At 39.0% G+C, this 18748-nt stretch overlaps 1 protein-coding gene across 1 annotated transcript in view; it reads left to right on the forward strand.

The window, feature by feature from the left end:
- Positions 1–12193: 12193 nt before the first annotated feature.
- The window catches only part of LOC138047263 (voltage-dependent calcium channel subunit alpha-2/delta-1-like), a 34639-nt gene continuing 28084 nt past the window's right edge, over positions 12194–18748 (forward strand). Inside the window, exons 1-3 of the mRNA XM_068894024.1 lie at positions 12194–12866; positions 14789–14946; positions 15220–15372. Of these exons, the coding sequence (XP_068750125.1) occupies positions 12582–12866; positions 14789–14946; positions 15220–15372 (596 nt within the window). The 5' untranslated portion in view covers positions 12194–12581. The remainder of the gene's footprint in view (positions 12867–14788; positions 14947–15219; positions 15373–18748) is intronic.

Here is an 18748-nt window from a genome sequence, read left to right on the forward strand (position 1 = left end):
CAATAGTTGCGTCCATTTCAGTTACATTCGAGTATATTCTTGTTTCATTCAGTTCGCGGAACGACCCGTTTGGAAGCTGACGCTTGACATCTTTTAGTGTGGGTCTACCGCGAAAAGCGTATGCCATTCTTTGTATGTGCTTTGAGCGCCCCAAGAAGAAATCGATTAAGGCAACGCAATGCCGATCTTCAGTAATCCAAACAACGCATCACAGACCTCTTCATGACCTTGGATTACGTGGTTTGCTTTAAATAACCAAAGTAAACAGCGCCACGTGGCTTCTATTGTGCATTACCCAATCAAAACACCGCCACGTGCTTTCTATTGTGCATTGCCCAATCAAACACGGCCACGTCTTTCTATTGTGCATTTTGCTGCACAGGAAAAAAAAAACCTGAAATCTAACGTCTTTTATAACTCGAGCCCCTACGGGGCCCGAGTAAATATTGTTTCCTTCCCAAATAAACTTCATTTTACACTACAATGACAAAATCATTTGTCAGAGAATTCCTGTCTCCCAGGGTATCACATTTCAACCCACGTATGCAAATTTGTTAACTCATTTTCACCACGTCCTGATTCCCGCGAAATTTTTCTTCTTTCAAATATTAACAAAAATATTATTTCTCGTCAAGCGTTGCTTTTTTTATGTTCAAATAATCGCTAAAAATAAAGATTTTTTAACAATCTATCCTTTGATATTTTTTCATAATTTAATATTCTCTGTCAAAATTTGCACAACAATCAAAACACGAAAATAGAAATGCAGGCAACAAATTTAGTCGCATTTACCTCTTCGTCGAATTCTCATGCTAAACAAAGGAATTTTTAGTTATTGTGAAAATCTCTCTGTATTCGTTAGCAATCACCCTTTCAAATTTCAGAGAAATCGACCACTCTGCGAACATTTTATGAGTTTTTTTTCAATGGGATGTCAAAAGGCCAAGTGGATGTTATGCATAATCGGGCAAGTTCGGGCGATCAAGTTGCGCGTGTGACCCGTTATAAATATTTTTCACAAAATGTTCCCGAATCGTCAAGTATCACCACAGAGGACAAGAACATCATTCTAAAAGCTTATTCTACGCACAAATGGAGGTTCTGGAGGTAATTTTCTGAGTGGAGATCACGTCTACGGCAGACGATAAATACAAACTCACGAGGCATGGTATATTTAATTACGTTAACACAACAGAAAGACGCTAAACTCATTTTGACGCGAAAATGCTTCACTATTGCCATAAAAACTATCCAGTTAAGCTCGTATACTACAAAACATGATGAATTCATAAAGGCCACCTTTTCCAGCGAAATATTTTATGAAATAAACAACATATTTGCTATTAGAGGCAATCTTAATTTCAAAAAATCTTTAGCTGCCAAATTTCCATTTTTTTTTTTACCTGAAGACTTTGCAGAGAACAGAGAGCACAGATCCACTTAAGGTGTTCTATTCCTTTTTTGTCTTTGTTGAACCCATAAGTTACCGGAGGATTTTCCATTTGGTTTCAGTGTCCTACATAACAGCACACTTAATAAAATATTAGAAATACAGCTCACTTTGATTTCGGCTCGACGGGCGATAGTTGTTGTCGAAGTCCATTACTCCCCGCTTTTAAGATTCCAGATATTTATTTTTCACCGCCTGTCTTATTTATCTAATTGACGTTCCATTCTTGAGCTCCATAAGGGTATATTTGATTAAAGATGCACTAAAACGCCATGCGCGTTACAATGACTTTCGACGCCATTGCAGGTTTAATCATTAAATGTTCTCCTGTGTGCACCAGGGAAATCTACGCATTACTCCAGCCCCCTCAAACCTTACAAAATACGCACAGAAGACTATGCACAAAGACACCACTTAGCAGGGGAGTGACAGGCGAGACTTTTACCGACACGGAAAAAAAATATGAAAAAGAAATGTAATAAATAAAAAAACCAAGAAATGAAACGCAGATTCCGACTGGGTTTGGCAACCCAGTAATATACAAAAATTGGATAAATGAGAGAGTATTTTAAGACGTGCCGAAAAGGGTGCTAGAAGAGTGCTGATGTAACACAACTTAAAGTAAATGGAATGATAAAAAAAGGGGGCAAATGAGAGCGTGCTTTAAAGTGTGCCGAAAAGGGTGCGAGAACAGCGCTGATGTAACGCAACTCAAAGTAAATGGAATCATACAGAAATTGGACAAATGAGAGCATTTTTTAAGGAGTGCCGAAAAGGGTGCGAGAACAGCAATGATTCAACACATCTCAAAGTAAATGGAATTATACAAAAGTTGGATAAATGAGAGCGTATTTTTAGGCGTCCCGAAAAGATTGCGAGAACAGCACTGATGTAACACAACTTAAATTAAATGGAATTATACAAAAATTGGACAAATTAGAGCGTATTTTAATGCGTGCCGAAAAGGGTGCGAGAAAAGCACTGATGGAACACAACTCAAAGTAAATGGAAGTATAGAAAAATTGGAAGTATAGAAAAATTGGGCAAATGAGAGTACATTATTACATTTTTTTAATAAAACTGACAAAATACAGGAGGCAAAGGTCCAACTCAAAGAAACACTTCAGAGAGTCAATGATATCATCTTTGAATTGTATTAAGGAAAACACATTGACGATAGTGGTTTCAGCAAACCCCTAACCCGAATGGGGCTCTAATCTTCTACACTCTAACCAAAATCCATAAACCAAGGCCTGTCGGGAGACCTATAATCTCGGGCTGCGATGGCCCAAAAGAAATCATATCATCGTTTGTGGATCCATTATTACAGCCCATTTCTCAAAAGGCAAAATGGTTTCTCAAAGATAGCACTGATTTTATCAATTTCATAGCAACAAAGGTGTCACATAATACCAGTTTGGTTTCTATTGATTTAACCAGCTTGTGCGCAAATATCCCACAAGAGGAGGGCATATATAAGAACATTATATACAACATACGACGACTTCTATAATGGTAATCCTCCTATCCCCACACGTTTTCTGGAACAAATGCTTAGCATCATTGTCCAAGAAAACTCTTTTGATTTTAGCGGAGAAAACTACCTGCAAGTCCACGGGACAGCCACGGGAACACAAATGGCAGTATCTTTTGCCAACATTTTCATGGCAGAAATGCTAAGCCATAGCAAAGTTAAACTAACAGTATGGAAACGTTTCATTAATGACGTTTTCTCACTATGGGACGTAAATAAATAGGAGATCAACCTGTTCATTGCACAAGTTAACAAGTTCCACCCAACTATAAAGTTTACAGCTGAAATTTCAGAGAAGGAGATCACTTTCCTAGACACAACAGTATACGGAGAACGATTCGAAAAATAATCCATTCTCAATATCAGAACATATCACAAGCCGACTGAAACCTTCCAATGCACGCATTCTACTTTTTGTTACCCACCCAGTGCCAAGAAGGGTTTTATTAAAGAAGAAGCTAGTAGGTTCCTCCGTACAAACTCCTGATAAACGCTATTTGAGGAGACAATGTCTCGATTCAGAGCCCGCCTTGCAGAGCGAGGCTACCATGAGCAACTTATCGAGAGAACTCTATCTGAGACCAATTTTTCTGGAAGACAGTCGGCACTTAAACAAAAAGGTAAAACCAGCGAGAAAATTCTAACATTTGTCACAACATACAGCCCAGCAGTGTCAAATCTTCAAGCTATGCCGACTCGCAACTGGAGTTTTATTCGTTGCCATTGCTGGCAAACATATTCAATGTGGTAACCGGAGTTCTTTAATATATCAAATCAATGATTGATTGATTGATTGATTATATCTCAAAAACGAACTCGGTGACCCCCATTTTTGATTTCTGAAATGAAATCAGCATGCCATGCAGAATGAAACTTCCTGCAAAATTCCGTGGAGCGGATTCAGAGCCACCTTAAATAATGGAAAGTTTAAGGTAGCGCTGAATCCTCCTCACAGAACTGTTTTAAACTTTGCAGAGAGTTTCATCTTGGCCTTCTGATCATTTTTGTACAATAAAAAAATGGTGTCACTGAGTTCGTTTTTTAGATATGAGCAACTAAAGCCAAAATATAGGGTGTTCTTTTTGCAAGGTTTTCCTGTTGCCATGGTAACTTGTACGCCACAAAAAAAAAAAAAAGACTGCATCTTGTTTAGCGATTGATGTTTCACATGGTTACCACAACTTTGCTGTTACATGATCAAGTGTTGTATTGCCAATCCTTGTAATAACAAGGTCTCTTGAAAGTGTTGAAACTGGTTTGAGCCACCCAAAACTGAACACGAAATGCACATGGAAGGCAAATGTATGTGAAGTAAAGCAGACGAGATGTGTGCGTTAACTCAGAACTGAGTAATTTTTTAATGTAGCGGATTTTATACAACCCACAGAAGGCCTTGATACATCTCTTGGCAACGTGAACATGTTGGAGTCAAACCAGGAACCCAAATTACGAAAACTTGTGGAGACGGTGTCAATGTATTTTTCAGGTTTATAGTTGTTGGCCAGAACTAACAATTAGAATTCTCTTTTGGAATCGTAACATAAGATAGCTCTGGCTCATCTTTCTTGTGTTAATCTTGGGCAACAACACAACAAAAGTTAATAAACTCAGCCAAAATAACCTTTCGAAAAATAGAATACTCTGAGTTTTACCCTTGGAAATTAAAACGGAGCTTTCGTCTTCATTTACTTTATATTACAGCTTATAGCTAGTGTTGGAGAAGAACTGAACAAGATGTTCACGAAGCCAACAATGCGAAAACCTGAGTATAATTTTAGTCCTTTGTTAAGATGTATTAGAGATTATATCCTGAAAAATAAGGGCGCGTACCATTAGTCAGAACTAGCCAGTCAGACCATACCATACCATTTGTAAAGAGAATACCTCTATCAATCAGAACTGTCCACATAAATCAGTTTCTTTCTACATAGTATGCATGGCAGTGATGGGGTTTTCGCGAAAACTCTCGAAAGAAGTTTGTTTCATTATCCAAATGCCCTGTCCGGCTGGCGAGTTCTGACTTTTGGTATGCGTCTTAAGGTTTAAATTTCGACAGAACTCAAGTAAATGTCGTATAATTTCCATGAGTTATTGCAGATCACTGCGGTTGCCTCCCAGGATGTATACTGATTTGCCCCTGTGCATGGATCCTTTTGGCATCGAACGGTACACCCCAATATTAGTTCCACGGAAGATACTTATAAGTAAATCAGCAGAAGACAAAGAAGCGCAAAACAACAACAAATTTAAAAAAGAATTAACCGAAGTATGTAAACATATTAGATATTAGTTTTGCTAGATAGATCTTTCTCTTCTCTGCAGTTATATAAACAATGTTCTCGCGGAGGAGCCAATTACATTCCTTAATTATGGAGCTGGAGGGGTGTGACTACATGTGTGACAGCTACAGGCCACGCCAGAGGAACTCGAACACCTATAGGTACTCTGTACGATGGATGGCAAGAGCTTCTCAATCCGCAAAAAAACGCGTCCATTAATGACAGGCGTAGGGGCAAGAAACACACACGACGTCGGAGTCCAAAGATTTATACACCGATCACCATACTTCATTTCCTTTGGTGACGTCCCTTGGCCTTGCGATGGCGATGCGAACGATATGCTGGCCGTTATGCTGACAGGGGAGGAAACCACGTCCTCCACAAGTTTCTTTCCCGATATTCCCAGAACTTAAATGAAGAACTCGAAAATAATACTGAATAAAAAGTGAAAATAAAGGAAGGTTTGTCGGAATAGCAGTTCAAATTAAAATGTTCCCGACAACTTTTTTCCAGCCGTTTGCAGTTTATAAAGAACTGAGTTGCCATTACTACAAAGAAAGTCTAGGCAATTACCTATTTTAAAAATTATTTTAAGGCTAACTTACAAATCGATGAATTGTGAACATTTTATTTACTTTTAGTATTTTTAAGCTTGCCTTATTTGTACTTTGTAAATACTTTTTACTTACTTGTACCTTTGCCTCCCTTTGTATTCCAAATTATTTGTAAGTAGGTCCACAACAGCCTTTGGCTGCCTCTTTCTTAACCTACTCGAATAAAGTATGTATCACTTGTAAACTACGTTGCGTTGTTTTCCTTGACTCGTCATATTTCTCTCCACTTTTCTGCAAATTTTACAATCTTAAGATACTTGTACTCTGACTAGTATCCTAATTGCGTTTTGCTTTCTAAACAAGATCGCGTAAGATCTTTTTGATCTGGTAGCTGGTAAATGTTTTAGTTCAAAACCTTTGATAAGTAACTGCATGTAAGAAAGATAATTTTCAACAAATCTCTTGTTTCATTGCTCTTAGAAAACATCTCCTTCCTTTAAAACACAAAGCTATTCAGTGCAGTGAACGATTTTTTCGAGCTCGTGTACTCAAGGTTCTCGACTGTTTACAAAATTCTGGCTCAGCGTGGTAGTGACAGACTACTATTAAAAAGGCTTTTACAAATCTCTAAACGAGCGCTCCCGGCCTTTTGTCATACTGCCTCGTGCTTACAGGTAATCATTCAAACGAGCGCTATCTATTTAGGACTACCAGGTATCTGTAGCTTTGTGAAATACTACCCAGATTTGTATTACATTTAAAATACTACCCAGATTTGTATTACATTTTTAATTATCAAATTTTATCTACAACATTGACCAAAATGTAAACACTTCCAATTCAGTATGCAGGCCAGACTCTTCGCTTAATTTTTTTTCTACAAACCAATACGATAGAAATAGTATCAAAAATTGTTTTGTGTTTTTTCCAGTCATACTTTAGTCTTCTGACTGATAGCACAGCTCGTTGTAACAGTATTTTAGCAGTAAATTAATGTAATGTCTCGAAGATGTTAGCTCTTTCAGTTATTCTGAAATTCGAGATCAAATACATGACGTTTATGTGTGCATATATGCTACCTTTGGCAGGGCGCGTGCGTACACTTTGTAATCTGCGACTCCAACGCTTACCATATGAAAGAGAAAACGACTTTTCTCTTGAATATTTAAGCCATCGAAATCTTAGTTAAGTTGAAATGACAAGGGCGGTCTGGAGCTGTGAGTGGGCGTGGGATTTGTTACATATGGTTTAGGGGCCGACATATCTCTCCCTCAATGCCGTACCGGGAGGCGAGGTCGGTAGCAGAAAGCAGCGAAGGGCCAACTGCGTCCAAAAGCGATCGCACGGGCCGACGGGATGACTCGTTTGGTACGACGCTCCAGCGCCATGTCTGGAGGTACTGCATTTTTCTCGCTTGTTCAAGGATTCCGTCAGTGCCTGCTTAAATGTTTTTCTGCCCCTGGGATACTTACGATACCAAAAAAAAAAAAAAAAAAAAGATGCTAGTTTTTACAAGGAATTGACATTTCGGTTGATTCTTCAGGCATAAGCGTACCGTAAGAACCGTGCGTATCTGGTCTTTTCAACACAGAGGTGTGAGATCGAAGGTTTCATGCGAACTGGGACGCCTAAAATGCTTTCTTGTCACTCGAGGCACGGCGGTTCACCAGTGAAGTTGTCTCTCTGGCCTTTCTGTGGACGAATTCCAGGACCTACCGATACAAATTGGGCAAGTTTTGAAAGCTAAAATCTTCAATCGATGCTGTATTTTGCCGGTAGGACTGGGTGGCCCGACACTTAGAAAAAAATCTATGAAATGAGAATCGGGGGACTTCCCTTGTCATGGAATGGCAGAATTACCCAGAATCCTTTTTGGGCGTGAACAAGGCAACGACAGGCCCTCATGCATCAAATGGCGCGAAAGTGCGGCGGAGGAAAAAAGTGAGCACAAAACTAAGGAGTAGCCCTGGTATGTGCTGTTATTGTAGACTTTTGATTTCTGAACAAGTTTTTATCATGGAAACTTCGCGACAAAGTAATGCTTTTTTTCGTTGTTATGCTCGTAGCAAAATACTGGCCTTTCGTAAATTTTCCTGTCAAAGGAACGGCACTTGATGTAGATAAGAGAACACTGAAATTTATATTTGCAGATTACAAAAGTCAAGCTCTACATCTCTGTGCCATAAGCGCATTCAAACTTTCCTGATATTACTGTATAAAAGTCTGTTTTTTAATGATTTTCCTGCTACTGTATGCATGCATGTCAAAAAATATTGAGTTTTCTCTCCGGTCTTCTTCTTAATACGATCTTCGCGGAAATTACATTCTGTTCCTCAATAAAACCCAAAAACAACCAGTTGTGGCTTAATTCGTTTTCTCACTGTACTTATCAGCCAAGTTGGACGATGCGCTAGCTGATTTTATCCGTACCACGGAGTTAACAGGTTTTAAAATGAGATCCCAGGGCCGCGCGCGCACTTTGTGTAGCCGCTTTTCTTTCAAATTAATGTTTCTTTAAATATGTTATATTTAGTTATGTATCCGTATATGATATGTATTTTAGCTGTAAATTAATGTAATGTCTCGAAGATGTTAGCTCTTTCAGTTATTCTGAAATTCGAGAGCAAATATATGAAGTTTATGTGTGTGTATATGTTACGTTTGGCAGGGCGCGTGCGTACACTTTGTAATCTGCGACTCCAACGCTTACCATATGAGAGAGAAAACGACTTTGCTCTTGAATATTTAAGCCATCGAAATCTTAGTTGAGTTGAAATGACAAGGGCGGTCTGGAGCTGTGAGTAGGCGTGGGATTTGTCACATATGGTTTAGGGGCCGACATATCTCTCCCTCAATGCCGTACCGGGAGGCGAGGTCGGTAGCAGAAAGCAGCGAAGGGCCAACTGCGTCCAAAAGCGATCGCACGGGCCGAAATCCCTGGATGACCCGTTTGGTACGACGCTCCAGCGCCATGTCTGGAGGTACTGTATTTTTCTCGCTTGTTCAAAGATTCCGTCAGTGCGTGCGTAAATGTTTTTCTGCCCCTGGGACACGTACGATACGAAAAAAAAAATTTATATATATATATAGATGCTAGTTTTTACAAGGAATTGACATTTCGGTTGATTCTTCAGGCATAAGCGTACCGTAAGAACCGTGCGTGCCTGGTCTTTTCCACACAGAAGTGTGAGATCGATCGTTTCATGCGAACTGGGACGCCTAAAATGCTTTCTTGTCACTCGAAGCACGGCGGTTCACCAGTGAAGTTGTCTCTCTGGCCTTTCTGTGGACGAATTCCAGGACCTACCGATACAAATTGGGCAAGTTTTGAAAGCTAAAATCTTCAATCGATGCTGTATTTTGCTGGTAGGACTGGGTGGCCCGACACTTAGAAAAAAATCTATGAAATGAGAATCGGGGGACTTCCCTTGTCATGGAATGGCAGAATTACCCAGAATCCTTTTTGGGCGTGAACAAGGCAACGATTGGCACTCATGCATCAAATGGCGCGGAAACGCGGCCGGAAGAAAAAAGTGAGGAGAAAACTAAGGAGTAGCCCTGGTATGTGCTGTTATTGTAGACTTTTGATTTCTGAACAAGTTTTTATCATGGAAACTTCGCGACAAAGTAATGCTTTTTTTCGTTGTTATGCTCGTAGCAAAATACTGGCCTTTCGTAATTTTTCCTGTCAAAGGAACGGCACTTGATGTAGATAAGAGAACACTGAAATTTATATTTGCAGATTACAAAAGTCAAGCTCTACATCTCTGTGCCATAAGCGCATTCAAACTTTCCTGATATGACTGTATAAAAGTCTGTTTTTTAATGATTTCCCTGCTACTGTATGCATGTGAAAAAATATTGAGTTTTCTCTCCGGTCTTCTTCTTAATACGATCTTCGCGGAAATTACATACTGTTCCTGAATACAACCCAGAAAGAACCAGTTGTGGCCTTAATTCTTTTTCTCACTGTACTTATCAGCCAAGTTGGAGGATGCGCTAGCTGATTTTATCCGTACCACGGAGTTAACAGGTTTTAAAATGAGATCCCACGGCTGCGCGCGCATTTTGTATAGCCGCTTTTCTTTTATATTCATGTTTCTTTAAATATGTTATATTTAGTTATGTATCCGTATATGATATGTATTTTAGCTGTAAATTAATGTAATGTCTCGAAGATGTCAGCTCTTTCAGTTATTCTGAAATTCGAGATCAAATACATGAAGTTTATGTGTGTATATATATGTTACCTTTAGCAGGGCGCGTGCGTACACTTTGTAATCTGAGACTCCAACGCTTACCATATGAGAGAGAAAACGACTTTTCTCTTGAATATTTAAGCCATCGAAATCTTAGTTAAGTTTAAATGACAAAGGAGGTCTGGAGCTGTGAGTAGGCGTGGGATTTGTCACATATGGTTTAGGGGCCTACATATCTCTCCCTCAATGCCGTACCGGGAGGCGAGGTCGGTAGCAGAAAGCAGCGAAGGGCCAACTGCGTCCAAAAGCGATCGCACGGGCCGAAATCCCGGGATGACTCGTTTGGTACGACGCTCCAGCGCCATGTCTGGAGGTACTGCAATTTTCTCTCTTGTTCAAAGATTCCGTCAGTGCGTGCGTAAATGTTTTTCTGCCCCTGGGACACGTACGATACCAAAAAAAAAAAAGATGCTAGTTTTTACAAGGAATTGACATTTCGGTTGATTCTTCAGGCATAAGCGTAACGCAAGAACCGTGCTTGTCTGGTCTTTTCGACACAGAGGTGTGAGATCGATCGTTTCATGCGAACTGGGACGCCGAAAATGCTTTTTTGTCACTCGAGGCACCGCGGTTCACCAGTGAAGTTGTCTCTCTGGCCTTTCTGTGGACGAATTCCAGGACCTACCGATACAAATTGGGCAAGTTTTGAAAGCTAAAATCTTCAATCGATGCTGTATTTTGCTGGTAGGACTGGGTGGCCCGACACTTAAAAAAAATCTATGAAATGAGAATCGGGGGACTTCCCTTGTCATGGAATTGCAGAATTACCCAGAATCCTTTTTGGGCGTGAAGAAGGCAACTTGAGAAGCACGAGACTGGCCCTCATGAAATGGCGCGTAAGCGCCTCGAGCCGTGGAGGAAAAAGTGAGAGGACGATTTCTTGTCAGATGCTAAGTAGTAGACCTGGTGTGTGCTGTTATTGTGCTTTTGTGCTGGGAGCAAAATACTTGCCTTTAAGAGTTAAAGAAATTTATAATACTTAGATTTATATATGCAGACTACCTATCCTTTTTGTTTATAATAAAGTCAAACTCTTGATCTCTATGCAATAAGCGCATTCAAGGTTTCCTCATATTACTGTATAAAGTCTCTTTTTTTTATTGATTTTGCTGCTGCTGTATATGAAAAATAAAGATATAATGGGCGCGTTGGCTAAACCGGTTTAACCGGAGTGACTAGCCCAAAAACTTGGGCTGCGGCGACTTTGAAGACTTGTTGAGAGCCCCTCTTTGCCTCCTTTTGGTGAGGCTCTGCTCTCAGGGTGATGAAATATAACTCAGTTTCTCTCCGGTCTTCTTCTTAATGTGATCTTCGCGTAAATTAGATTCTGTCCCTCAATAAACCTACAACAACCAGTTATGGTTTTAGTTCTTTTTTTAGTTATCAGCCAAGTTGTGGAATGCGGTACCTGAGTTTATCCGTACCACTGAATTTAAAAGGTTTTATAATGAGAACTATGTATATTTGTAGCTGTAACTGTAATGTTGCCAAGATTCTAGCTCCTGTATTTACTTTGAAATTCGAAATGAAAGAGAGTTTATGCATGTATGACGGTATGTTACCTTAAGCAGGGCGCTTGCGTACACTTTGTAATTCGCGACTCCAGAGCTTACCATATGAGAGATACAATGACTTAATTATTTAATTAAGCGATCAAAACTGCATTCTAAATTAACCAGGGCGGTCTGGAGCTGTGAGTAGGAGTGTGATTTGTCTCATATGGTTTAGGGGTCGACAATTCTCTCTCTCAGCATCAGTCGGCATCATTGAGACAAAATCCTTGCTTTTATTTCTTCAGTCAGTATAATCCATTTTCATTGCTGGTTCTTTCCAAGCACGGATTTTCCACGGTACCTCTCTGTGTGAACAACGTAACCTCTGCCGTTACCTCCAAAATGGTCGCTCATTCCAGATCAATTGACCTCAATCTTCAGTTACTTTCCGTCGGTTGGACTTTCTAATCTCACGGATAAGAACGATAGACCGTATAGCCCCTGTTTTGAGATCCCATGTTAAGATCTCTAACATTTTGGAGCCTTGATTAAAACTGGGTGTTCTCCCAGTTTTTCAGGGCTGTGCTTGCTCCCTTGGGGGTTCCTGTCTCGTGACAATGCTCGAAGTCACGCAATTTTAGGTGAATGAGTTGCACGCTTGACGAACGGTCTGCAAAACGTTCTCTTATTTATGTTCCTGCAACCTTCACTGCATCCTATGTGTCGTTAGCGTGCGTTTAAAAAAAGAATGATTTTGCCTTTAACCACGAATCCGTGTTGGAAGTGAGTGTTTTCACCTAGCAATTTGGAATAGAATAATTTGAAGGTTAATTTAGTTCTTTGCCAGCAGCTGTTTTTATCACGAAGCTAATGTTTTCAAACTCACTACAGAATCTTTATAGTGCTGTTTGGATTTCCAGTTTATTTCTTGGAATAACCTACTGAATTTGTTAAAATCGTTTGGTTGGATTGACGCTGTGTTTCTCTCCTTAAACTCTACAAAATCAAGATTATGCGTTCAATTAGTTTCTGTGCGGCTTTCTTACCTTCATTGATAATTATCGAGATTTCAGTTTTTGTTGGAGCAACATTAGAAAGGAACATTGTTAAACGATGGTCTACCCAAGTGGAGAACTATTTATTGAAACTCGCTGAGGAGGGATTGAAAACACAAGAGCTACAGAAGTTGTACGATGCTGCAAATTACACGGTTGAAGAGAAAAATGGCTTTGATACCATCAGATCCGTGAAGTCAAGACTTGGGAATTACTTTGTTAAAAAGGAGACAACAGCTAAGGTACCTTAATTAAAGTACATGTACATAACGACTGTGTTACGATCATAAAAATGCTCACGATCGATTAGTGAACATTCAAAAGCCTAGTTTACACTGTGACATAAGCATAAGCATAAGTATAAGAAAAAGGAATCGTTTCCTTTTTCATATGCTTATGTTTATGCTTATATGTCACGTTTGCATAAACATAAGCATAACGCCAAGGTGTCAGAGCTCTGTTTTTGATGACTACGGATATTCAAGTTAATAGCGGCAGGTACAAAACACAGGTCACAGGTCACAGGTCATAATGTTTTACCAATACAGAAAGTATCCTAAACATTCATAAAAGCTAACCTTAGGCCTAATTAGGCCTAAAGAAATGTTTTTAGGCCCAAGGTTAGCTTTTATGAATGTTAAGGATACTTTCTGTATAGGTAAAACAATGACCTGTGACCTGCGTTTTGTACCTGCCGAGTTAATAGTGCCTAAGATGTCGTATGGATTAAGGCGCTGTTTTCTCAAGAAACTTGCAAAGCCAGTTCGCAATTATCCTGGCCTTTGCGACAATTCGCCAAAAATAAAATTCTCGGTCCGCTGGGTTGCAATTCCTGAGTCTTCTTACAGTTCTTTCCTATTTTGGAAAATATCCCTTTACCAACAGGACCTTTTCAGTCTGTTTTCTTGTCGCCATCATCTTCTTCTATGAAGCAAAAGGTCAGTAGTAGTAGGAGGAGGAGAATTTCTTCTTTGTGCGTCATTTTGGAAACATTGCTCGTCTCATTCTCCAGTGAGGTTTTTCTGGAACTAACTGTGCTTGCGTATATCACTTCTCTTATGCTTATGCAACATGTGTGAACTTTGTTCTGCTTATGCTTATGTGGCAGTGTAAACCACACTTAAGGTGTTGTAGGGCATTGGAACATTCCATTTTTCATCTGCAACTCCCTTATGGAAGGCACAATTCTGACAGTCCTTTGTGCACCAATTCAGATTCTGACACCACCACTCACACTAGAAAAAGTGATAACGACACCCCAATGCATTTCTGAAATACTCATTCCGAACCCATGCTGTCTTGACATTTTATGCCACTGTACTGATTCCAGTACTTCTTTTCACAAATATAGAGATTCCAACACCTTCTTGTAAGCCAAATCTGTTTCCAACACCCCTCAAAACTCTCAATTCCACATTCCAACAGGTACATTTCAATTATGCCTTCTCAGGGGGAAGGGTGGTGCAGATAAAAAATGGAATGTCCCATTCTAAACTGACGGCCTGTTTCAAATTTTATAGTTCATTTGAATGAGGATTTTTGTAATGTAATGATAATGTTGGGCTTGTAAGATTAAAGTTTCATAACTGCGTATGGTCACTGAAAGAACGAGAAAAAGAAGAAAAGGAAAGTGTGCATACATGTACAATAGATCCGACACTTGGCCAGCAATTTCAGGTTCAAAAGTCACTAAAGCAGGGTGTGTTTGTCATAATTTGTATGCAGTTGAAACTCTACAAGTGCCTTGCTTTGAAAAAAAATAAAGTGAGGTGAGATCATTTTCAAACTTGAAACTTACAGTATAGGCAAATGTAAATCCTAAAATTAATATAAATATTCACAAAAAACCTATGTGAAAAATGATGAGATGGTCGACATCTAGACAGTCTTGCAGTGCACTGTGGCTGACAGAATGACAGGTTTAAAGTACAGGTCACTTTTCACAGGTCACTTGTTACAAAACCTTTACTAATTAACTAAACTTAGACCTCATTAGGCCTAAAATTGATGTTTAGGCCTAACAAGGTTTTAGGTTGCTTCAGTATAGGTAAAACAATGACCTGTAAGGAGAGATCTTTAGAATTGTGACCTGTGTTCTAAACATGCCAATGATAGAAATGGTTGTAATTGTTTGTTTTGTATAATTATTATTATTCCTTCAAAGAAAGTTGCAGAGGAAGTTGCCAGGCTTCATGATGAGTTTTACACCAACAAATCCTTACAAGAAATGGCAAAAGTTTCCACGCTTTATAAGCTGGGTCCAAAATACTATTCAGACTCTGACTTGGTGGATACTCTGCCCAACGACTTAGAATTCAACACGTAAGTGTCAGCAAGGTGTGTTGAGCTAAGAAAAGGCAGTCGTAGTATATCTGGCAGTAGGCCTTTTTTGACATATTAAAATTCAGCTTGACAGTGAGGCAGTGAGGACAAAGACAAAGGAAAGTGGATAATATGCAAATATTTTAATTTACATTCATTCTAACATGTTTCTATTGTTTTTGTCCTCACTGCCTCACTATCAAGCTGAAAGTTTGATATTTAATTTAATTAAAAAATGACCAATTATGGGTGTTTCTAAATGGTTGTTTGCAGGTTGTTCAAGCAGAAAGTCAGTCAAAGCCGAAGTTCAGTGAAGATATCGGATCAAGTTGACAGAAACAGTCCAAAATTGATTGAAGCTGTTTTCTGGTCCTCGCTGCTGGATAATGTTTTCAAGGAAAATTTAAAGAAAGATCCAGAACTGAGGTACTGGCATGACAGCTTAGTAACTTTTTTTGGGCAAAACGAGCAGACCAAGATAGCCAACTGTCAACTCTTAGCCCCAAAATATCATCACACTTACACCTGCTTCAAGATGTACGTGGGGACAAGAAATAGAACAAACTGAATAATGACTGTGTGGACCAACTACACATGATGCGGGTCTTCAAAGAGTTAAAGCAAAAAGTTCCATTTAAATGAATTCCAAAATCAGGCCTTCTGATAGGGTGCGATTAAAAAATGCAAATTATGCGATTTTTTCAGGGCAGATTGTGCGATTAGAAAGGCCAATTACGCGATAAATAATGTAAATTATGCGATTTTTTTCTCAGCAATTTTAAGCTTGTTTTATACGGTTTCAGGTTAAAAAAAACACTTTTTTGCTGTCCTAAAGACATTTTGAACATAAAGGAACAGTAATTATGTATCTCGATTGACATTAGTTGGCATAAATAAAAGTTGAAAAGTTGAAAGGACACAGCTAACATGACAAATGTATGATCAAGGTGCTCGTCAACCACAAACTTCCGAAGATGGTCAATCACAATAGGGCCATACCCCCATTTATACGACAGAAAATAAGCCGCGGCTTTCTCTGGCCGCGGCTTACAGAAGACTCGAATCTTCACCCGGTATAAATGGTACAAAATCTACGTTCACGTCTTTTTCAAGCCGCGGCTAATATTGACCTGGGAATATATATTCGTATAAATAGTACCTTTTGCGTATTTTGTACACCGTGGCCAGAGTAAGCCGCGGCTTATTTTCTCTCGTATAAAAGGCCCTAATATTGCACGGCGAGAAAAACATCAGTCCATCGTCCACGTGGATCATGGAGCGTACCTGTGAGGTACTTTCTTGCTCGATTGTGAGCTGTCAGATCGGAAGGAATGTGGGAACTTCCTTCTTCGTCGAAGAAAAAGCGAGCGTTTTCACAACAAACTTATCCATGTGTAAGTTTTTATCAGTTTTCAACGAAAGAAACTACATTTTGCCGAAAAACGTACAACTTCGCTTATTTTTCACAAATCTCTTCCATAAGAGAAGGCAACTGTGTCATTTCAGTGGTGTGTATATAAGGGCATGTTTGTATTGCACCAATAGAAGGAGACTCGTACCAGGTCCCCGACATGAAAAATAAAGCCTTGAACTTCGAATGTTTACGAAATCGAAGGTGACAAAGGTTTTTTAGCCTTTTTCCAAGATAAATCATCTTGAAAATGGCGTATTCATGCAGAAAGTTCTAAGAAACGTCTTGATTTATGTTTCAATTTATGAATTTTGTGCGTCCTTTTGTGAATTATGCGATTTTTCGTGAATTGTGCGATCGGATGCGATTTGAGGACGATTGTGCGAAATCGCACCATCGCGTAATATCAGAAGGCCTGCAAAATTGAACATCCAGTTTGCTCTGCATTTTCTCAAAATTTTAAACTTTTTGTGAGGCTGTATGGTTCCATATTAACACCCTTGGAAGGTGAAAACTGCAGGTTGCAGGTCAGGGTTGCAGGTCATCGTTTCACTATAGCTAACAACCCAAACCTTTCCTAATGCTAACATTAGACCTTAACACTTAATGCTAAATACATGTAAGGTCTTGGTAAAGGTAACTTTGGGCGTCTCGCTCAAATTTCTAGTTTTTGCAAATATTGAATCAGTGGGCTGTGAAGCGCAGTATATTTTCCAGAAAAAAAAAGCTGAAAAATTAATAATTAATTTTTTTAAAACAGCTAACATCACCTTTCTTTGTTTCCAGCCATAATTTGCGCACGAAAAATTATTGACACATCATGTTAATCACACATGAAAGGATTGGGTGTCAATTGACAGCATTTACGCATGGTCTGCTACCTAAGCATGGGCCCGAACACTGATTGGCTCAGCATAACTGGCTTTCAAGTTAATTTTTAGGGGGGCAGAGTTATTCAGCAGACTGCGAACTGCATGCAAACTCTTGAAGCTCGATTTTCTAGGGCTAATTAATTTTTACACCAAAATTACAACTTCTCAGACCTCCTGTCCCGATAGGTTTTAAGGTATCACTTCCAAATTTTCAGTGCTAATTAATAGATGATTGTCCTACCCCAAATAGTGTGTGAGGAATTTTTCCTTTGTCTTAGGAGACTGATTATTTTGGCACTTTTTCTGCCTGAATTAAGTATGAGATGAGAGTTTCGATTTTGGTGCGTGATAGTATTTCCTTCAAAATTCCTCACATGGTATTGGAGTCCATTCATCTAGATGACTAAGATGCAACAAAGTGCGGTTGTTTTTGCAATAAAGCGAAGGGGCAGAAACTTCTGCAGCAGACTTGATCATTCTGAGTTTGAGGCCTCAAAACTAAAAGGCAATATTAAATACCAAAAAACAAAAACTTTATTCAAATAATTCAATCTATTAATTAAATAGCTTTAATACATGTATATAGTTTAATTTGACCCTTTACAAAAAATAGTGGCACGTCAATTTTTTTTTTTCCGTGGACACCTCATTTTCCTTAACCAAGACCTTAATGAGATAATGTCCCATTAACCCTTTGATCCCTAAACCAGCCAGACGATTTTACTTGTCAATGGGAAAACCCCAGGAGTCATTAAATTGGGCTAATGCCCTGATGTACAATGTAGGTGTCCGCATGATGTACATCTGATCACACTGGTCTCAACATTTTATAATGCTATACATGTACATGTATTGTTGATTCACAAAGGGCGGCTTTTTCTTCCCTCGCTCTGACATTTCACTCTTGCATGATCTTTAAATTCACATACACTGGGCTGATATTAAGATTTATCTTGCCACCAAGGTCCCAAGTGACCGCATGGAGTTTATTTCAGGGTGATACATGATATGACATCAGACAACATGACAAAGAGTTTATCGCATTTACTTACAGTGACTGTATTTATTGTTCATTTACTTCTGATCAATTCAATTCAATTTCAATTTCAATCTTTTTTTTAATTCTAAACGCACCCAAAAATGTAGTTGGTATATAATATTTACAAGGGGAAAAAAAGAAAAGCAATGAATAAAGAATTAAAAAGATACAAGCTAGAAAAACAATTAGTTGTGTGTTAGTTTGGGACATGTAAAAGTATAGTAGAGACTGTAATCAAGTACATGTAGGTGCCCCAAAATGAAAATATTCATGATAAAGGAAATTATGACAGTCACTGCTGCACTGTTTTGAAGCTCCCCATTCAATAATAATAATTATTGTACGTACGTTCTGTGCATCTCGATACATTCGGGTTTCCTATGGGTGTTGCTTACCAATACAGGGATATTTTTGCGCAGTTCAAAATTATGCAGAGAAAGCAGAACTTAGCAAGTGCTTATGGTATCCACAAAGAAAATT

Source organism: Montipora capricornis, chromosome 4, assembly GCF_036669925.1.
Source record: "Montipora capricornis isolate CH-2021 chromosome 4, ASM3666992v2, whole genome shotgun sequence".
Classification (NCBI taxonomy): domain Eukaryota; kingdom Metazoa; phylum Cnidaria; class Anthozoa; order Scleractinia; family Acroporidae; genus Montipora; species Montipora capricornis.